General features: G+C 45.1%; 1 protein-coding gene across 6 annotated transcripts; it reads right to left on the reverse strand.

Annotated features, from left to right (window-relative positions):
* Positions 1-676: 676 nt before the first annotated feature.
* On the reverse strand, positions 677-23,165 carry LOC126528034 (protein-L-isoaspartate O-methyltransferase domain-containing protein 1-like). 6 transcript variants are annotated; one of them, XM_050175887.3, is made up of 7 exons: positions 22,712-23,165; positions 16,269-16,484; positions 12,770-12,928; positions 11,650-11,859; positions 10,443-10,554; positions 9,866-10,167; positions 677-3,105 (listed from the first exon to the last, which is right to left on the reverse strand). In XM_050175887.3, exons 2-7 carry the CDS (start codon positions 16,479-16,481, stop codon positions 3,010-3,012), a joined length of 1,092 nt encoding a protein of 363 aa, XP_050031844.1. In that variant the 5' UTR covers positions 16,482-16,484; positions 22,712-23,165; the 3' UTR covers positions 677-3,009. The 6 variants fall into 6 exon arrangements, with proteins under 6 accessions (XP_050031844.1, XP_054925068.1, XP_054925067.1 ...); XM_055069093.2 differs by lacking the exon at positions 22,712-23,165 and adding an exon at positions 22,471-22,573; XM_055069092.2 differs by lacking the exon at positions 22,712-23,165 and adding an exon at positions 22,182-22,385 and having other exon boundaries at positions 677-3,099.
* Between the last annotated feature and the right edge of the window lie 2 nt (positions 23,166-23,167).

Consider the following 23,167-nt stretch of genomic DNA (forward strand, 5'->3'; position numbering starts at 1 on the left):
GCAGAAGACACTAATATCAAGCGTACGTGCCACAGACGAGAAAAAACTACAGTGCATACTTGCAATGTATTTCCAGTATTGTTATAAATTTTTTAACAATTAAACTGCTAAGTTCTTACTTGCCAAAATTGCACAATGGGCCACGAGGGACACCACAGTGGCAGGCATCGAACTATTTTTGGCCCACTTATGTAACATAAAGGTGTTATACTTTTGTGTTGCAAAATATGATGTATTTATTACATGCAAAGCATCATATATCTGAACCTGTTTACCACAAAATGAGCGGAGCAGCATGCATCTTCAACCAGCCGGCTCAGTGCTCTGCTTGCAACCAAAATACAGTATGTCGCATACTCGGAGCACAAAGGCGCACAAATAATACGCAATTTGATGTACCCTTACGTCCACAAATTGTGGTAGTGACATATATGAAGTACTTATTGGGCAGAAACTGTTGAAGCTCAATACAATCGCACCGCGAAACTCTCAAATCGAAACTGTTATGGCCGCACCACTTGCTTAGATTTTGCAGTGTGGTCTGCTATATGTGAAAGTACACAAGTGTCATCCTTTTACATGCAAGAAACATGTGGTACAGTTAACACCTCGAAAGTAGGTGTACTCCACCAGTATCTCCATGTGGGATTTAAGTAAAGAAAACAGGGACGTATAGTTTCGTATCCCACCATTTATTATGACTTGCACAGGGTGTTAGCCACCAGGCACCTCAGCGACCACCGAGTAGTCACGTTAATGCCTCGGAACAAGCAAGAAAGTGGTGAACTCTTGTGGCCGTAGGGGGGAGGCCAGGCCACAGATCACACACAGTTGCTTGCTTTGGCTACGTCACAGTCTTGTGCTAACGCTGCTTGTGAAGCTTGTGGCCAAAGTACACGTTTCCCGTGCTCTGTTTTGTACTTGGCGTGCCACATTGTCATCGGGCTGGCGACTCCTTTCTTGGCAGCTGCACGGCAACTGTGGCAGCAACATGGCAACACAGTGGGGACCAGCTTCGCTGGGAAGCGTGCCAAACGTCGTGCTTATAGCTGAACTTGGTTTTGATGGCTCTTGTGGACAGACTGTTTGCTCATTTGGGCTTCAATTTCGCACACGCAGAGCAATTCATGGTGGACTTTATTTAATGCCATGTTTGGGTGCAGTACTTGACAGTTTCATTTAAAGTAAACCGCCGTCCACATTCACAGGGATCCTCCTAGCACAATTGTGTTTAGTCGGTGACCGGCAGCATTCAGGTGCCTGCCACTAACGATACCTACAGACGTAATGAGACAATCGTCACGGAAATGGCTGATCATGGAGAGTACTTGTGAAAATGAAGTCTTATGAACACAAGCCCCGAGGTGCGTGTTGACTGCGGTCATGATGGACAAGAAAACAAATTCTTTCACTAATGCAGCCTTATATTTTTGGAAACAAGCTGCCCTTTCCCTATCTTTGCAATGGGCATTTTTCCTTTGACAGGTGATGCCACTGTTCGGGTCAGAGAAAATTACTTTTGGGCTCTGGCATTGCCACAGACAACACGCCCTTTTGATCTATCCTGTACAAAAAAAGTAAAGTACTGCATTGAAGCATGGCATTACACAAAGCCCATCTTGAAGTTTCAAGTTCTGTGCAGAACTGAGCGCAGGAAGTTGGTGGCTTAGCCAGAAAAGCCACTATAACTCAACATGCTGTACACTTGTATTTTTTTTTTTTACATAAAGAAAAAGGGGCGAAAAAGAAACCTGGCTTCAGACACAAACACATAACACATGCCACAAGTGATAACTAGAGAAAATACAAACAGTGGCTATGCAAATGGGCAACCATGGATGTGGCTCTCTCTCTGCAAAGCAATCCTTCACCTGCAAGCTTGTCATCACAGCAAAAAAACACCCACACACACACAGAAACAAAGAATATTTCTTTTTTCTTTCCGAAGTACATGCTCAAATTACAAAATGCATGAATCGGTATCACAAATTTGTACATTGTTAAATTTGTCCAACAGGATGAAGTTTTTATTTTCTCACAAGTGTGTGCTCTATTTTTGCACGTATAATTTGCTCATACATATAACTATAAGAGAGAGAGAGAGAAGAAACAAAACAAATGTGTATGCAGCCTGTGCAGACAACCACGTATAACAATGCTGAAATCATTATAAAAGTGACCCAGCACATCTTCAGCACGACGCAGGGATCCAGAAACAGTCGTTTTGAATTACTGCTTCTGCCACTGCTCTCTGTTGATGTGCTGAAGGCAGGCTTCACAGCAGTGTAGAGTGCACTGCTGTCAAGTTCCTGGATCATGTACACACAAAAGCAGAACTCCTCGCAACCCCACTTTTGTACTCGAGAATTAAACTCATTGTGCACGTTGCACATGATACGGCACTCTTCGTCATAGTGGATTCTGCATTGTGGACAAGGCCGCACGACTGCAAGACAGCGGCATGCCAAGCATGAAACAGAACAAGCCACGACAAACATTTTCATCACGAAACTGCGTGTTCTTTCACAGACCTTCGTAATGGTAAAGTAAAAGGACTTCAACGTACATATCATCTAAAAAAAACTGCCGGTGGCTAAAACTTCTCAGTAAAATGCTCGCCAAGCACTGTCCATGTGCTTCGTACACGAGCAGGCAATCTGACTGACCACAACACAACAGTGTGTTCTGTCTTCAACACATCACAGAAAAGCAGACTTCTCATCGCAGACTTGAAACCATTGCACAGCTAGGCCTCTATTCGGAGCGCACCGATCGGCGTGAACAACAGCCCTGGAGGAAAGGCCATTGTTGCACCGAGGATAAGTTTGTCGAGCACTGACGACCGGGGTGCTTGCCACTCTTTACAAGTGAGCTCCCCCCGGCATGCGAATAGAAACGGGAGATGGGTCATGTTGACTTGAAGTACTCGTGCTGCTGTCGCCATGCGATTGTGCGTGTACAGCGCCGCTGCGCGCTCTGCGGACGACTGCGGCGGAGCCCTGCAGCCAATCAGAGCTGCCGGCCAAAGTTCAGGTACGTCTTGAGCCGAGGTGGCAAGGGCAGCTCGAGGATCCTCTGGCACAGCAAGGGGGGTCGGTCCTGTTGCTGCGGCAAGAAGGGCAAGGTATAGTTGAACCTAGTTGTAATGAAGTCGGATCTGACACGAAAATATCTTCATTGAAATCGAGGGTTTGACAAAATCCCGTCTGGTCGGAAAGAGGTGTGAGAAAAGAAAGAGAACGCTGACCCCCCCCCCCCCCCCAAAAAAAATATATATATATATTTAGTAAAGAATTAAAAGATGCTTCAGCTCCCGTGCTAGAACCTTCGGAATTAAAATTTTTCACAGCTTTTTCCTGGTTGGCATTTTTTTTTTTAAACAAGAACCTCAGTTATTCTGGATATTCGTTATAAGCATATATTTGCTGCCCACTAAATATCGTCAAGAAACATTTTATCTGCTTCGTTATAAAGGATCATTCATTATATCCATGTCTGTTATCTGGAGGTTCTACTGTAATCAAACTAGCCGTCATACACAGATCATCTGAAAGGACACTAAAGATAAACATTTAATCAGTCTAGACTGATTATTTTTTTTGTGAAAGATTGATTACAATCAGTCTAGACTGAAATTTTTGTGTAAGATTGATTACAAGAGAAAATGAAGCTAAATGTCAATTTTCTTTAAAAATTGTGTGACGGGAAGCCTCAGTGCTGGTAAACCAGTGTGATGCCATTGATTCCAAGGTATATTTTGCCACAGTATTTGGACCGCTGTGGCTGAGTAAAAGCTATTGAAAGTTGCCAATTTCAGTGTTCAGTTCCTTGAGAATGCAGTGTAGTCCACCTTCAATGATAAATGATTAACTAAGCCCAAGCACTAGCCATAGAAATCACCGTATCTACCCGAATGTAACGCGAGTTTTTTACCAATAATAGAGGTGAAAAGTCACCCCCCCACGTTACGTTCGAATACTAGGTATAAAAATGCTAAGAAAGGCACCAAACGCTCATTATTAAGCTCGCTTAATGTGCCGCATTTACGTGCGTGTCAACTGACCTGCTCCTTCAAAGTCGCGCGCTCCGAATTCAGCTGTCAACCAATACGCGAACCACGGCCAGGGCGAGTCGCGAATGCGGTGCAAACGTGAAAAAGGCAGAGCAAACGACACTAACGAGAGCGCGCCAGCGACGAGTCACCTTGGAAGGACCAAACGCGCGCGTTAGTGTCGAACGATTGGTGCGCGAAATGGACGCGCCTTTTTCTGACCACTAGGTGATTCTAGTGACGTAGCGATCCGTTTGGGCCCCTGGCGGTGTGTCCTGGGTACTTGTTTCCACGATAGTACCACGTGACCTAGGCCACCAACTCCTGAGGCAGTGCATAGCCGCACTGTCTGATCAGCGCTTCGACACGTTGCTCTGTTCCTGCCTGCTTAATGTACCTACATCCGAAATGGCATGCTTTTGCACTCAGCATACCGTTGGCTTCAAACGCAACGCTATTCTACTCGCCGAAAAAGTCGGTAACTCAGTGGCCGCAAGAAGCCTGGACATCAACGAATCGACGATAAGGGGGTGGAGGAAGCATCGCCAGGAGTTGTTCAATTGCAACAGTCATAGAAGAGGTTTCCGTGGGCCCAAGAAAGGCCGCTTCCCGGATTTGGAGCGTCGTCTTGCGGACTTCGTTGGTGAACAATGCTCCCGGCTTCTTGGTGTGAGCATTGAAACGCTTCAGTGCAAAGCACGCGAACTTGCACGAGATGCGGGTTTTGCGCCAAACCAATTCAAGGCATCGTGCAGCTGGGTACAGAAGTTCATGCGAAGGGCCCATTTTTCGCTTCAACGCACTACCTCAATTTGTCAGAAACTACCCGAGGACTTTGAGTCGAAACTTCTCGTGTTTCAGCGGTCTGTCATTGATCGCCGCCGCTCTACCAACATGCCACTTGGACACATCGGGAATGCGGACCAAACTCCAGTGTACCTTGATATGCCAGTGGTTAGGACAGTGCAAAGTCTGGTGAACACAAAGTTCGGATTAGAAGCACTGGAAACGAAAAGAATCGGACAACAGTTACGCTCGTATATTTGGCTGATGGTCGCAAGCTTCCTCCCTTCATAATTTTCCCCGGAAGACTATCCCGAAAGAAACATTTCCGAACAATGTTGTCGTACGGTGACACGAAAAAGGCTGGATGGACTCGTAACTTGTCATAGATTGAATTTCCAGTGTTTGGCACCAAAGGCCAGGTGCACTGCTGCATCTAGAATCAATATTGGTGCTGGATCCTTTTCGAGGTCGCCTCACACCAGGCGTGAAAGAAAAACTGCAGCGTGACCGAACGCATTTGGTTGTTATACTGGGCGGAATGACGTCCATTCTTCAGCCCTTGGATGTTTGCTTGAACAAGCCTGTTCAAGGATCGCTTGCGGCAGCTGTATTGAGACTGGTTTGAAGGTGGATCTACCTCAACACCTGCAGGGAGACTGAAACGCCCGAATGCATCTACTGTTGCCCAGTGGGTTTCAGCTGCTTGGTACGGGCTGTCTCATGAAACAGTCTACCGCGCATTTAAGAAATGTTCTATTTCAAGTGCCCTCGACGGTAGTGAGGACAATCTGCTGTGGGAAGCAGCTAGAGACAAAGAGGAGTCCAGCTGTGATGACGACAGTGATGGTGACATGAGTGGCGAGGATGATTAGGCATAGTTTGCAGGTACTTCAATAAAGCTGCTCTTGACTTTTCCTACAGTTTGTTTCCTGCGTTACATTTGTGTTCTATAGTTTCAGGTTCATGCGTTACATTCGTGTTTTTGCGTCTTTGATCTTGCGTTTTCACAAAATCGACCCTCGTGTTACAATCGTGATCTTTTTTTCTCCCCGGTTTCGCCCTCGCAAAGTCGACCCTCGCGTTCCAATTGGGGTCGCGCTACATTCGGGTAAATACGGTAATGACTTCACGGCTAGCTGACGCAAGCACTTCAAGGTGGCACACCTTCTAGTTCTTAGTGCACAAGCCTGAGACAACACAGACAGAAGTCGAGACACACACACAAGCGCTATACTTTCAACAATGGTTTATTAGAAGCTGGATCACAGGCTTCTACACCCAAGAAAAATACACTGCAATCCTAATAACTGGAACTGATGGCTAACTTGGAACTGCTCTGCTGGTCCCGGCAAAGATCAGAGAAACACTTCAGCAAATTCAAACTCCAAAAAGCGACCAACGCTTATTTCGAACAAGATTTCTCACTCTCATGGACCATTTTTCAGACAAACCCGAGCCAAAGGTGAAGTTTCGATGCGTTGCTGGCTACTGTAATGTTCTGTACCGCAGGAATGACAAGGAATGACGTGCAGGAATCCAAGGCTGTGAACCAGAGCAAGCAGAGCGACATGCACCATCCTTTTCCATCCGGCTTAAAAAGGCAGGAGGGAGCCCCCACCGTGCTCACCTACGGATCACGTGGCATGCTGAGGCAGTGGCAACAGAGTCGCACCACATTTTTTCGGCACTTAGGAGACCTACACGCATCACAGGATGAACTGGCGAAGTGGTTTGTCTAGGTGTACACCATCATCCTGCTCACGATGTTTACAGAGTTGTTCAAGAAATGCGGAATGTCAAACACGTTCAATCGCACGGAGGACACATAGTCCATACATGGGGATAAAAAGCTGTTTGAGATTGATGACTTTTGAGATTAAGTGCAAATAAATTTACATTCTGTGAAGGTAAATTCTACAGGTTTCATCTAATTTGAAATACCTACGGTAGCTTAGCGCAAAGGATAAAACGACACAAGAACAATAAAACAGACATGAACAGGTGCTGTTGGGCTAGTTGACGGCGCTGACGGGCACCCATCAACTAGTTGGATGGCCGAAGATCAACAAGCCGAATAGACTGTCCTCCTGAAGTATATCTTATTTGTGATTGCCAGAATCAGAGGCATGCTACTTTTATTTTCATGTTATAAAATTTGGTGCGCGTTAGATTCGGGTACATACTGCTTTATATAAGATTCGGCGGTGCGTTAGAATCGGGTAAATATACTGCTGAATGAAGCATTGATGTATTCAGACTTTTTCTTACACCTCTTCCGTTATTCGGCCTGCCAGGTAGTTCAATCAACTTTGTCGGTCTTGTCAAGATCAAATTAACGGAAGTTGCTGGATTTAAACTGTCCATGACTCTGCATGAGCATCGTGGCCATCATGGCTGTGAATCAAAGCAGCTTAATGCTACAGCCACAGAACCATTGTGGCTGGATTAGGTAACCACACAGTTTCATCTTGGTCTGAGAGTGGCTGGCCAGCCTATTGGTGTTTCTCCATGCGTCTGACCACATTAGAATATTAGGAGATACAGTAAAAACTCGTCAATTCGAATTCTGTGGGGATGCTACAAAAATTTGAATTATACAAAATTCAAACTAATGAAAGTCAGGGAAAGAAATCGCATGGTTAAGGTGCATATATAGTCTGACGTGCCGTGAGCATGCAAGCACGTGCTTTGTCACATTGGTGTGAACAACAATGTCTATACTTCAAAGCAATGACGCAGCCAACGTAACTGGACACGGCCAATGCGGTCCGACGTACCCGATGTCAAGGTGGCTCTTGCTCCATAGGCGCATTCGTTGCGCCGATTGGCGCGGAGAAAAAAAAGTGTTGCAGTTTCACTCGAAAAGCAAAGCATTAATTGCGATAGCAAATTAGTAGATAGCTATACGAAGTAAGGATAGTAGCTTTATCGGCCGTATAATCTTGAAAGCATTCGCTTACTAACTAAATTAACAAGTACGGTGTCACGCACGCACAGGTAAACATGAACACTTCTCGCTCGATGACCGCGGAAACTCGCCTGTTGGAGTGGGGGATCGCGACAGTAGCAGCAAGAGAATTGACCTTCGTACAGCTCTCGCTTCAATGCAAACGAAATGAAGAAAGCACAGTGCATACGAAGCTAGCGGCACTACTCACACTCTGCAAACATTGCAGAACGCTTTGAAGATGAGGCCCACGTGGGTGCACACCTTGGCCACGTCACACATTGCTTTGAAGATACGGTGCCTGCATGGCCGCGCCGTAAGCAGCAGCCGCCGGAGAAGAACGTAGCCCCCCCCCCCCCCCACCGCCCATCGCGCACGACAGGTGAGGGCACACCATCCGCCCCACCTTCCTCGCTCAAGCACCCTGCCTCACCCTCACACGCTTTCGCTGGCACATACGGCACACAGCGACAATTTTATCGCCCTTGAGCTTTGTACGGAACCTCACGGGAGAGAAGAGACCTGCAACAGAGGCGTTGGCCATGCCTGGCCAGGCGCAAACACCTCTCTCTCCAGGAGAGTCAGACCTAAACAGAGGGCCGCAGATGGAAAAAGCAAAGCCGCGTGGGCTGCGCGGCTTTGTGCGTGTCACCAACGTGTCACATTACGTGTCAGCACTCTCCCCAACCACGATGATGTGGAGTTCAAATTATTGGTGATGGTGCGGATTTCAGTGTGAATCAGCGGGATGTGTTGCATATTGCTTTCAATAAATTGTTGGACGGACTGCGGCGGCTACTTCAAATTATATGAAATTTCGAATTAATAAGTTATGAATTAACTAGCTTTTACTGTATCAAACTTAATTTCGGATTTTAAATGGAGGCATTCAATCCGCAATTGTAATTCCCGATATATACACAGCCTTGCTGCTGACAAACGACGATGACGCAACATCAGTCAACGGCACCAGCACGTGTGTAGCTACTTGAGTAGCTGCAGGCGGCTACTTAACTCTTTCCCTACCATGGGGAAAATAGGTGTTTTTTGTAGGTTACGCCAGATTCCTTTTTTCTGAAGGAATTACTGCACTCAATATTTTATGTAATACACAAACAAAAGGGAGAATAAATGCACTTTTCACGCATATGTCTTATTAACTAGATTTATGTCATTAAAAAAAAGGGATAAATTGCCAAAATTACGATCGTAGAATAAAATTGAACAAAGTTTGTTCAATGTTTGTAAAGACATGCTTGTATCTATTAAGACAAAAATAAAAATTATGAGATATACAATATGTGTTGCCGTCTAATTGGCACTATATCCAAAAAAAAATCAAAATTTTTCATTGAACAGGTATCCCACTACAAATATTTAAGTGCAAGCACTACAGTTTGGCATGCCAGGCTGTGGCTGTTGATGCTCTGGGTGGCTTGTGTCATCGTCGGTCTCAGATTCCAAGTCCGACGAAAAGGTAGCATCCTCAGACTCGCTGCTGCTCGAACCGTGGATACAACCAGCCGCAAACGCAGTGGAATTGCGAGATCTGCGATTTTTCGTAGCGCGCACGCTGCTCCCGGAGGTGGCCATTTTTGCTTTCTGCTTTGATGATCACCGAACTTCAGAGTGCGTTCAAAAATTAACGCCTGGTGGGGAAAAAATGAACTGTTTAGAAAACAAAAATATAGTTCTCCTTCACACCCTATGGCGCACAGTGTCCGTGAGCAGTACGGAAGCTCTCGAAAGCAGTGTTTCAAATCGATAGCAGGTGGCCATTATTGCTTTCTACTTTAATGAGCGCGAAAACTTCGTAGCACGTTCAAAAATCACCGCCTGAGGGAAAAAGGCGAACTGCTTAGGAAAGAAAAAAATAGTTCTCCTCCTTCACGTCCGAAAGTGCAGTGTATGAGCGGCACAGAAAGTCTAGAAACTGGCATTTCAAACCATAGTTAGCGGACTAACGATGCCCAACGGGCGCGGTACAGAAAGAGTTAAGCAGCCAACTCAATAAACGTCTGTTCGTGCCTGCTATTGGCACCAGCCACTTCAGAGGAGAAGGAGAAGAAAGAGCCTCTCACCATGGCTTGTGGGCAAACATCGTCGAGAGCCGCGCGCTTCCACAAGAGCGAAGTCTCTCCGCCAGCCGAGCGCTTGCGGTGCGGTTCATCGCCGCTGCTGCTGCCGGAGTCACCACCGGTGGAGGTGCTGCTGCCGGTGCCTCTGAATGGCACCACCGTGTTGCTACTGCTGCTGCTGCGCAGGCGTGGGGGCGCCAGATGGCGGCGGGGCTTTGGGAGCTTCTCCCGATCCAGCCGGGCACGGAGCAGACGCCGGATCACGCCACGGCTCAACTCCTGGAGGCTGCCCGGCTGGTAGTCGGCTGTCCCCACCCCCCAAAAAAAGAAAGGGTGATGGTATTTTAGTTTTGCAGAGTTTTCCTGTGAGGACCTTTTGAAGGAACACTACAGAGGAATAGTTACCTACTGCCATATGAAGCCTCGCCACCTTGTTTCGGCATTCTTTTTGTCCTGCCTCTCGATTAATTCGACCCGCCGAATAATTTTACCAATTTCGTTGGTCCCGTCAAGGTCGAAGGTCGAATTAATGTAAGTCGGCCGTACTGCGGTGTAAGAGAGAGAGCAGAAGGCCACTCACGCAGCACCACTTCGGGGCAGCCCTTCTGTGGAGGCACGAGGCTGGCAAACGACACGGGAAGGATGTTCTTTTCCACCCAGATGTCCTCGGCTGTGCGCTTGACCTGCACCAGCTGAGAGTGACGAGAACAACAGAGACCTCAATTTCTCGCACCACCACCACTCTTCTGGACTTCGATTTTTATTTTTTTGTGGTGCCAACAGGTAAGAGACTGCCCCCCTCCTTAGAGGAATGTCTCTCACCAGATTTAGGCATTTCAAACAAACAAGTGCAATGCGCCGTGGCCCGCCCTGTGGCATCCCACCCGTTGGCTACACTGCGTTGGACAGAGGATCCACTGCCAACCAACTCACTGGTGAAAAAATGATTGGGGCGTGTTCACGGCAGCAAAAAGCGTGTCTCGGATGAAGACGCGGGCCTTGCGGTGCAGCTGCACTACAAGGCAAGTGGCGAGGACTTGTCGCAGCGAGAGTGGATCAGTTACAATATGACAAAAAATTGCAGCTTCCGCAATGCTTTTGCACAATACAGAAACAGGATTTGCCCATGCTTTCAGTTAATAAAGGCGTGTTGATGTAGCAAGCGTTTAATGTTGTTATGATATCCTTGGAAAGTGCAACATTTGGTTAATTCGGCCATTTTTTTTGTACGGTCCTGTGAAATCCATAAGCGAGGTGGTACTGTATAGTCAAACCTCACTATAATGAAACAGGATATAATTTAATAATAGATATAACAAATGAAGTAAAATTGCCCTAGAAATCCCCATAGAGATTGATGTTGCAGCGCGTGCAATAACGGATATACCAAAGTAACAAAGTAATTCGCCTCCTTCAACTTTGCTTCAACAAGGCTTTCACTGTACTTCATTCAAAGGCACATAAAAGGATTTTGTACACATATTTACAAGTCACGTATCGTTTGGATCTGACAAATGCTGTAAGCAAGCACTTCCAGCGCTTTGCGTTTTGTATATGTTCCGTGTGTCTTGCGCACATAATTTTTCTCACTACTAGCATTACCACAACTGGCCCTTTAATGCTATTGCATTCAAAGACGCATTAGAAGGCTCTGCGCGCGCATCTGACATTTCATGCATCGTCTGTATGTGATAAATGCTCTAACTTGTAACTGTCAGCACTCTTGTGTTGCGTCTAGTACGGCGTATTTTTCTCGCTAAAAATTATTTTTCATAAATATGATATACCTGATCATTGCAGGGCATGACGAGCACGCCTCCAACCTTGAGGAGGGCTGTGAGAATGGCCACTTTCTCAACGGGACAAGAGGCCCCGCAGTAGACTCGGTCATAGCGGCGGCCAGTCGTCTCTAGTGATAGGCAGTTGCCCACGACAAAGCACGGCTCGCAGAAGTCGTACTCTTCCAGCGCCTGGCTAGAGCGCAAGAACTGCGACACCTGTTAAAAAAGAGAGAGAGAAAAAAAATTATGGGGTTGTTTGCACTGTAGGCCCGAAGGCTTTAGACAAAGTACAAAGGTGCATGATTTTTAAAAAGTTGTTTGCACCATACCAATGCCTATTAATAGCATTTATAGGGTGTGTGTGTGTGTGTGTGCGTGTGTTTCTTTATACTGCTTACTTTTGTTGAATATGGTCACATCAATTCTTAGCTATATTACAGTTTATTTGCCAATTTCATTGTTGTTTGTCACCTGTCTATCATTGTGCGTATGAACGCTATATCTGTTATCTATTCTTCATATTGCCGAGTGCTGAGCATAAGGTTGAAACTTAAGATTCCCAACTGTGGTGGTCGTATTCTGATGGGGGCAGTATGCACAAAACCCTGTGTGACGTCACTGGCATAGCAGGGGGGGAGGGAGCAGAACCTACCCACACCCCCTTCCCACGGAATAGAAGGTTTCAGGAGATGGGCTCCAAAGGAGCAACATGGATGAAAGGGAAAGCTTGAATATGAAAGCAAGGTGAGGACTAGTGGCGGCCCGAAGAAGGGGAGAGGACGATCCCCTCTCCCATGCACAAAACATTATGGCCCCACTCATGGCGCATCTCTACCTCATTCCAGATCGTCTTAACCACAACTGCTAAGGGGGGACCAGCGCTAAATATTCCACACACAAATAAAGATGGGACGAGCACGTGCATAAAATTTGGAGGCATTGCTGCTTCCCACCAGGCCTTCATGTTGTCGAAGAGCTTCTCACTTCTGGTACTTGACCGAATCATCGCACTGCGAACCCATCGTTCCGGGGATCCTGTGTATGATGCCATTCGTTGGCGATAAAGCAACTCTGGTGTCATGGCGGACCTTCCATGCAGAATGTTTCATTGAGTGCACTTCTGTACCTTGAGTTGTGCATAGTGCACGACATCCTCGTGCAGCTCCACGCCGTGGTTGACGCCGTGGGAACCGATCAGTAGACCAGCCACGGTGCTTAGGTATCCTGTGCCGCTACCCAGGTTGAGAAAGGTCATGCCTGGACGCAACTGTAGTGCCTCCAGGACCTGTGGCACACAAAGACTTTCTGCGGCACAGGGTGCAACGCACTACGCAATGTCCCACAAGTGGGGGTCATGAGCTGCGACAGTTTGTTACAGCCAGCAAGTAAGAGGACTACTTTACGCCATGTTTGCATAAATAGATTTTCTTAAGGTGGCCCTACAACAAGTTTCTTCGTTTCTTTCTTTTAAACTGAGAACATAATTAGAGTGAGTGAAATGCCTTTCAGTGAACATACTTCGAAAGAAGTTTTTGAAGAGGACCTAACAATGACGAGTAGAAATTGAGTGCACTGCTTATATATTTATTTATTTATTTACTTCACATCGGCGCCAAGGCTTCCTGGATTAAGGGAGGCCTCCCACCATAGGATGACACAACCGTCTGCTCAATAAATGTTTATTTATTATCATTATCATTTATTTATGCAGGTACCCCAAGTGGTTTCGACACTGGAACATTGTGTGAGGGGAGAGTTGCACTTCTGTTCTTACAAGCAGTCAAAACTACGTACAAAGAGAAAAAAAGTGAGAAATGTTTGCCTTGTAGGAAAATACATAGAATTTACACAGAAACTGAACACATTATGCAATTTTAAGAATGATTCAGCGGTTGAGTCTACATAAGCAGCAACACCTAGCCAAGAATATATTTTTTTAATGCTAGAGAACCATTGTATATCCAGCATTTTCTTAAAGATTATAGCATGTTGGATTTTTGCTAAATTATAAGGTAGATTATTTCATGATACAATGGCACAGGGCAATGCAGACGTGTTAAAAGCATTGGTGTGACCGTAGAGATGCTGATAACTGAGATTATTGTACAAACGGTGGGAATTGCAATGTGGTCTAATAAGTGGCGATGAGAAGGGATGTTCGAAGTAGATGATTTTGGACAGCAGACTTTCTCCATTACGCCTCAACACAATGTTTCCTCTCAGTTGGTACGGCTCAGACAGCAGTGCCTTGTTGATTGCTCCTTTCTTAGTTTTTCTTCCATTCTGCTGTGCACTTATCGTAACCTTCAAGGCTGGCTGTGTGGCTTTATATGGCTGTGACCAATAATTGGGGCCTCTGCTCCCCTTCTCATATAAAACTGCCCAACCGCAACAAAGGAAAAGTAATAGGATGGGCAGGACGTACTAACAGCCAATGCTTCAATGTTTGCTACAAGATGGGATTGGTGTGCACTCATGCGCGAGCTTTCGCTCGAGGCTACTTAACTCATAGTCAAAAAATTGTCCAATGGTTGCCACCTGTGGGCTGTAGTGCGTGTATACGACATCCAGAAATGCAATTGCCGTGTGCCAGTTTTAAAAAATGCGAACCCATATGCATGGCAAAATGGATTGTTTCTCCAGCTAATGTGCTCCTGCAATGCAGAAAAATTTTCACTGGAACAAGAACGCATTTTACCACACATTCAGAGTCTGTAACTCTCAAGATTGGTGCTAGCAGTTACGATTTGCACAAAGACAGACAAATTCTGTAATTACCACAAGCCACATTATGCTAATTAGCAAAAGTTCGTTAATTATATCATGTAATGCCAATTATAGCACAAACTTCACCTTTTGCCACTGCTATGAAATGGTCAGCAAAAAGTACCCCCCCCCCCCCCCCCGTTTTGTCTCGTATCCCCTGTTTCCCACAATTAGTCTTTACTGAAACATCTGTCACAGACACATACAGTCGACCACAATATTTTACAGACCATGGATCTGAGAAAATGTTGAATATCTCCACAGCCTCAAAACGCAGCCTGGTTGTCAGATTTCCAACCTGTACTAGTATGCAAACAGCAAAGCATTGTATAGGTTTGCTGGTTTCGGTCATAAACTGCTCGGAAAGTCAACATTTCCTCTGATCCCATGATCCAGGAAACTTTTGCAGCAGACAGCACAAAGTGCTAGTCTGATGTTCGATGAAAACATAGCAGGCGAGGGCGGTGCATGACCAAAATAAAGCTTCCACTCGCCTAAGGTTGAAAGAAATGAACATCTAATTCACATTACGAAGTTCCTACGGGTGCTTTGTTTATATTAAAGAGCAACGCAGGAGGGCCCAAATATTTATGTGGTGGGTGACGTAGAGTACGGCTGTGTATTTGAGGCAGAAAGACAGGCAAAGAACTTTATTTACAATGTTCTGAGAAGCTTTGCCCTAGGGCCGAGCTGCGGGCCACTCCCACGTGGGGACTGGCAGGCCGAGCCTAACCACCGCATCGTGGGCTCTCTGGACAGCCCAAGTTTGCCGTGAAAGTTCTGAGCTCTGGATGGCAGAGCTCCATTCTTTTTCTGTGATGCGATGGGGTCCCTGTAACGAGGGGAATCGCCAGAGCATGTGTTTGAGATTGCTAATAGCCCCACAGTCGGGGCAAGTAGAGCTAAAAGCCCCTGGATTGATCGTATGGAAAAGGGCCACGTTGGGATAGGACTTAGTGTGAAGCATGCGTAAAGTGGGTGCCAGAGGTCTAGCCAGTTTGCTATGAGGGGAAGGATAAGTCTTTCTACCCAGGTGATGGTGCTTAGTGATTTCATTAAAAGTAGTGTGAGTGTCCTGAAACTCGAGAACCCCGGAATCTGAGCTCGCCCCTGCTCCTGTGCGGTGGGTTAGTGCGCGTGCTTGGGAGTGGGCGATGTCATTGAGATTGGGCAAGGAGTGAAACTGGGGGTCGAGGTGTGCTGGAAACCATGTGATGGTGTACGGAGAGATTACCTTGTGCTTGAGAATCTTGTGAGCCTCCTCGGCGATGGAACCTGAAGTGAGAGCCCCGACCGCCGATCTCGAATCAGTGAAGATTTGTGATCTGCTGTTATCCAGGAATGCTATAGCAACTGCTACCTGCTCCACTCTGGATGGTGTTGAGCACTTCAGGGAAGCCACGTTCACTATCATCTGTCCATTGTGATCAATGAGGGCAATGGCGAAGTTAGACGACTGTCCATATTGGGCTTCATCGACAAAACATGCTGAGTAAGGATCTCGAGAAGATTACCTCACATTCAGTTTACAGAGTCACTATGCATCCAATCGACAACATGCACAACAGACCAAACCGAGAGTAATCCTCCTGAGAAATACACGCACGCTCTTGTTAATTGGACGCATGGCAGTGAACCTGACACAAGATAATCTCGAGATACACACCTCCACTCTGCACCACCTTTCGCAGAAATAACCGGACTTTGTCAAGTTGCTCTTCAATGTGAATAAGGAACCCACAGCAGCTCTGTAACGTGAACAACATGTTTGTTTCTTTCGACTTTATGCGAGTGCTTGCTTTATTTCGATCAGCGTACAAACTTTGTGACGCACGGAATGCACTGCAAGCTAGACACACCTCTGAATAGATGCATGGTGCTGATAAGTGTAAATTTCCTTGCTTCCACGCCAGGTCTCTATAGGCATTTTCCTTGCATCCGTCCGCGTAGTAGTGCGCACGGTCGACAGCGCGTAATGCACTCTCGACATCTGGACTACGGATGTAGTCGGCCTCGACCAAGTGGTCCACAAGCTCGTCATTGTCTTCACCCGCGCTCACAGCACCACCCATAGCCTGCAGTGATGGATTAAGAAATTATGGGGCCCGGGGCCAAATTTGCCTCAGGATTCCAGTGATGATGACGACGATCATAGTGATCAGTTAGGATGCCAAGTATGCATATGTTCCTGGGTACTGACTTCTGATTTCAAGTTTATCCTCAGATGAAAGGTTGCATGCCTACAAACAGACATACGAGACCATCTTGCATCTCGATACAATGTTTGCAACATGACTGCTTTGAGAAAGCGTGCTTCTTCTGTTAGGTTATCTGATGCTTACTGTCTAACTGGCACATTGCTATCACTTAACCGTGAAGATGGTCACAAGAACACGAACTGCTCTATCTCACTCATTCGGCAAAAAGAGAACCACATTTTGTAAAGCTACAAACATTTTTAGTTATTACGGGTGCTTCTGCATACGTGGAATACAATCTACGCGAATTCCAGAAAGCACCTGCACCAGTATGCAAACCCTTGGGCTCTTATATGGAGGAAGGAAAGAGTGGAAGATCGTGAGGGCACTGGTTGAGAAGCGGAAGAAAGCTCTGTGTACAAAAAGCAGGTGACCTAGTCACACCACATACTGTTTGCTTCTATTCTGGCTAGTAATAAACCCTTTAAAAAAATGTTTTGTAGGAGAATGCTCCCTGGATGACATTTTACAACTTGTTTTGTGTAGCCAAAATTTGCAATGAGGCCCCAGTGAGGGAGGCTTTCTAAAATAGTTGAGGGGCTTCATCAAGGAAACACTTTTCAGTGGGTCCAGGGCTGCAGGCCCCTTAGCCCATAGGTTAATCAAGCCCTGCTTGCCTACAGTGAACAATGAATGTTAGTAACATACCAAATACAAAAGGAGACTGAAACAAATGAACAAACAAACAAACAAGCAAACCATGACATACTCTAACGGAAGTGATAGCAAAACTATGCAAATAAAGAAAGACGTGCATAATCTATGGCAGGGCAACTGTGAGAATTACATTAAGTAAATAGAATAATATTATATTTAACGAAATTCAAGCTGCACGAGTAAATTTTGCTTGTGCAACAGAAAACACAGCCACCCCTGTTGAGAGGGGAGGCTTGGTAGGCCAGAAGATTGGCAAGAATGAAAGACAGGTGGTGATGCAGCCCTGCAGTTGCCACGCCAGCTCACTGTAATTATAGATTTTGACTGCACCCGCTTGAACCTAGTCAAATGTCGACGAGTCAAGCAAGACTAGGTTCCTTACTGAAACAACATTCAACCTAGCATGTTCCGAGACTTTTTCCAGCACCAGGATGGCTAAATACCGAGATAACATACTTGTGTCTTTTCGGCACTCACTCTGGTTCACTAAGTACATTGGGCTTCATAATGAGTGGTGGCATAAGAGATGAGCGAAGGAGGCAGAGTGACTGCCAAAACGTCACAATGTCCTGCTACCATGTGGCCACCTGCCACGCCATGACATTGTGACACATAGACCTTATGGGAAATGAAACAGAAACTGGTTAGTAGAAAAGTTACTAGAGTAAATTACTCAGGACACTCCAAGGCTTGTCAATATTTCTTTCAGGGTTTTGGGGCCGAGGACCTTCAGTTAAAGAAGAAAAAAATACAGGAAAAAAGAATGTCTTGTCAGTACTGCTTTAAACTTGCGTTATTCTAACAAAAATAAAAGAATATTATGTGTCAGAATTATAGAAATGTCACGTTACATACTTCTGAGTTTCTGAGGATGGAACATGTTGCTGCATGGCAAAATACCAGCTCAACCACACTTTGCTCTAGAAAAAAGGCGCATCCCATGCAGAGTGGCCTTTGCCGACGGTACTTTTCTGCTGTATCTAATTGCAGGTTTGACATTTAAAATGCAACATGTACCATGTTTTCGCAGGCATAACCACTTTTCACATAAAGGAGCTACAAAAAATCATAAAGAAAAATACCTGAGCACATCAGTGTGCACAAGTTCACGAAACGCAGACGGCCATGGCAAAATGAGAACTTTATGTATATTGTTCCAGCATAAGTGTCAAAACCAAATTGGCCTTCAATAGAACAACAAATATTTCATCATCCACACTGTACTAGTTGCAATGTACTGCAGTAATCTGAAGCATAAAATTTTTATTGGAAATCTCATACAAAGGTGCCCATCTTGAATTTGTCCTGTATGGAAGCCCTTTGCCCTGTTAAAAGCAAAGCGACACAGTGGAAACCTCTTCACACAAGCAACGTGCCGAAATGAACACCCACCACACTTCTGGAGAACATGGGATACCTGCCAGCATCTATAACTGGTTTCACATTCACTGTGGTGACAAGCACACCTACAGCCTCACGAGAATTCCAGTCCCATGGCTTTGTAGCCCACTTCTCCAAGAAAGAAGTTAGTTGACACTCATGTTATTTAGTGCTAAAATGACAAGTCACTAGGACATAAAAAATCATGAACACAAAGTGCAGCATGTACTGTACTGTGAGTGTTCTTTCTGTGTCTCGGTTCATTGTTTGTTTTAGCACAAAACAACATGAGCCTCAGCAAGCACCAACTGGGCCAGACCACACTGTTGGCAAAAAGTGTGCATTTTTTTAGAGCATTCAATATACGAGACTTCTCTGTCACATTCCAAAGTAAACAAAATGCATCATACCTCAAACACACGGACTCATCACATTAGGATTAGCTGCAAATGAGCAATAATGCAAATCTGTGCCATTCTTGCGAACTAAACTTGGTGGGATATTTCCGTGGGCAAAACTAAATTGCCCGTCTTGCAGGCCTCCTCTTTGTAAACATAGAAAGGGTCTACTGATATGCTGCCGGTGGTTGAACAGTCAGCGTGCAGTTATCTCACTTTCATGACACTGTCTTGCAAAGCCTTTATTGTTTGTCATCCTTCCTCTTCAGCTTTTGCCAAATGTTTCTTTGATCAATCTAAAATGGAGCATCTATAGCAGTGATAAAGGATTGTTCCATTAGCAGATGTCTTTTAAGCTATCTTCGCTAGTACAGGGCATAAGGAGCTGCAGAGCGAGTTTTGCACACAATGTTATTAATGTTTTGCACACAATGTTATTAATGCTGGCATGCTCGTTTCACCAGGACCCCACTCACTTGTAGACTTGTGCCAAGAAATGCTTTACATTTAAAGCTGTGAAAGATCCTTGAGTAACTGAGAAGGAGTAGGCTAAAATCTGCCCTCAAAATATGTGCGACCGTCGAACGGTTACGCTCGCCTTCTTCCTTCTACATCTATGTGTCCTCTCTGTTCAGACGAAGCAAACCAGTACAATTTTCATCTCCGTACATCTTTAACCGCTCGCTACAGTTTCCATTCCATGGTACAATGGCTAAAGCTTTTTTGCCTTGTCTTCAGGGGTAAGCAAACATGTACAAATCGAACGGCGCCAGAAGTGAATAGAGTTGAGATCTTTTAAAATTTTCTTTCTTTGCTAGGACCATATCGGGATGGAATACGTCACTGGCGGATGTCGTGAAGCGAAATTCTGCAGACTTGTTTCACATTGCTCTATGCCCCCCGCAATAATGCCTGTTGGCACTGTGGCATTTGTTTGACTAAAGAATAATGAATACTTTTCAAATAGTTTTTGAATAATGAACAACTGTTTTTGCAATTACCATAAAACAATCTTCACATTCTAGTATGTTCACAATGTTAGCATGTTTCTGTTAGTGTGTTGTGCATTATGAAGCGTTGTTAATTAAAACCACAAATGGAGCATTACGAGCAGATAAGTCTGGCTACCTGAGCCACCTAGTATGTTACATGTGTAAACTCTCGCAGTTTATATCTACCACGGTCGCCATGATGAAACTGATTGCACTCTGCTCAAGTTTTATATTTAAATGCACACAATTGGTGACTTGAAATATTTAAATAAAAACTACCTCAAAATTTTTTTAATTTATCAGTACTGACTATTGGATTCAAATAGCACCTCAAAAAGGCCCATACCTGATTCGTTATTCGAAGTTCTGGAATATTCGAACAATCCTACTTATCTTCTATATTATCTGTATCCTCTTTGCTGTATCCTGTATCGCTGTATCCCTCTTTGGCTTTCTAACTGAATTCAATAACAATGCCACACTTGCATAACTGAAATCAGATGAAGTTTGTAAGCTCAAGCATAAGTAAGTTATTTATTGCATGAGCAAACAGCTGTGAGTACCAACAAGGCATCACCCCCTACTGGCACCCTGTTTTGCATAAAAACATCTACAATCTGCGCTAAAACTATACGTGTTGACATTGCGTCAAAGTTGTCTAAGGCATTTGAAGTATAGTGTGCTTTGGTACTCGCACCAAGAGCATCACAAATGCTTTTTGCTTTTTAAATTTTTTTGTTCCTGTGTTATCATGGCATAGCAGGCATCATGTGGTACTCACCCAACAGAATGCGCTTCTCATACCAAGTGGAAACCAGGTGAATTAGTACGACAGTGCACAAGCTCACGGCAAATGTTCTCATACTTGAATGCATTGTGAGTCCTTGCAAGCCAAGCCTGCCAATCAACGTGCATACTACCGTTTTCTGAACTGCGCTCCAGTTACATTTGTTTAGGTCGTACAAAATGCAAAGACGTAATGTGTGCCACCTCGGTGAGTTTCTTCTCTAAGAAATCGGAAGAAATCCAAGGAGAAACAGCAATACTTATTTCAACTTTATCTAGCCCATACCTACAAAGGAAATGAGCTACATGTTCGAACTTTATCAGTTCCTTGACTTCCTGGTGTTTCTTTTTTTTTAATTCGCAAGCGAACATTGTAACACTCATGGGTATGCATAGGGCTTTTCACCAGGGGAGCTAAACTAATTACATTGGCTTTCTTATTTGCATGCTATCCACTCTGGGACATTTCACAGAAAATGAATGAGAAATGAAAAACTAAACACTATAATATTTATTCAATAGTTGCTTATCACACTTCTACACTCTAATGCGCTAGTCTGTCCTGCAATGTGTATTTTGTCCGCAGCTTATATTAAATAACCTGCAGCCCATGCACCAGTCACTATAATGCAAACTGGTGCAAATAAACGATAATAATGTACGGATTTCTCTTTTGGTACGAAAAAAATACTAAAGGTGGTTTCTTTTTTAGAGCTCTCCTTAGCACAAACAACTACACTTAAAATGCTTTAATTTTCTAAATATGGAAAACCTCCTCCACAAAAATCTTATACCGTGCTTTTCATGGCTGCATGCACTAACGCTAGCTCAAGCGTATAGTTGGTAGACAGCACAATGCCCCATACTCAACAAACGCAAAGACGACCACTGATGACGCTTATGAGACGCACGGAAGTAACAGCTGTACACTATAAAGTCTCTTGATAAACCTTAATTAGCACAGCTCCTAAGCAGGCTAAATGGGATTCCCTTATGAGACCAAAATCTCCCCCATCTCATTTTTGTTTATGATGCAGACAACACATTTAACAGAAAAGCACGCATACCTAAATGGGCAGAAACAAAATTACTAGTCAGTTATCATCACTGGAATTATCATCACAATCGCCACTGGAATTATTTTCAGCACCGCAACGATTGGCAGCGAATATGCGCATATCTTTACCCTGTTATCTTGCACGCGCTTTCGCAAGTACGACAGAGCAGATCACGGAAGTCAAGGTTGTCAAGAGCGCACAATTTCACCTTTACAGACACAGAACATCGCACGATATACGTACCGGCCAGTCATTAACAAATCGTAGAAAGAAGTGATCCATCAAAATATATATAAAGCATTAGATGATAGCACCATAGGATAGCAGCTCGAGACGTTTTACATGCGCCGAGATAGCATGCGAAGACGTTTAGAAAATGCACAGATAAGGGACGCCACCCAAACGCAAAGTGGAAACCGAACGAAAGACGCACTGCGCATTTCAGTAACGCGTCGACACACTATAACTTCGCAACAGCTGTGTGCGCGAACAGACAACGAACCCAAGAAAAACAAGAGAACCATAAACCTACGGATACGGTAGGAAAGCTGGCAGATTTACGGTTCAGGAATACAAACGCGCCCTTGATTCAGTTTACAAGGCAAAACGCGTGTCTAAACTGCGCCTCTTAACGCTTGTTCCGCAACGCGTCATGCAGAAAAGAAACGTCGACGCAGCGGAAACTGATAAACACAATCGGTTCCGCAAGTTAAGCCTCGAAAGCAAGACGACGGATGGCCAGTGCGTGCGCGCAGGTTTATACCAGCACTTGCCCGAAAGTTGTGTCGAGATCAGCCGCTGTTGCTAAGGTGCTCAGCTGACGACTAGTCGAGGCAGCGCGCTGCTCAGCCGTTGGTCCTCGGAAGCCTCCATCGTGCCGAAGAAGTCAAGAAAGCATATCGGCTTTTGTCGCGCTCTCTCCTCTCCTTTTCCCCTCCAAGGCTCACTGAGCTGAAGGCACAGACGGGGTGCAGTCAGCTGGAGATACACAGCAGCGATCAAGCGTGGGACGAATAACAGTTCGCCGCGAGATCGTTTGGCACCGATCCAGCAGCTTTTCACCACGCCGCACACCTCGTCTCTGCGTCCGCAAGTTCCGTTTTAGAAAGGCATTCCGATAACGCTATTAGGTGTAGGCGTAGAACACAGCGCGTCCAACTTTAAACAACCATAAACAACTCTCAACTAGATGCTCGTTCCCAAAACAACACCTGCAGATGGCGTTTCCA

The sequence above is a fragment of the Dermacentor andersoni genome, chromosome 9 (assembly GCF_023375885.2).
Source record: "Dermacentor andersoni chromosome 9, qqDerAnde1_hic_scaffold, whole genome shotgun sequence".
In the NCBI taxonomy this organism is placed as follows: domain Eukaryota; kingdom Metazoa; phylum Arthropoda; class Arachnida; order Ixodida; family Ixodidae; genus Dermacentor; species Dermacentor andersoni.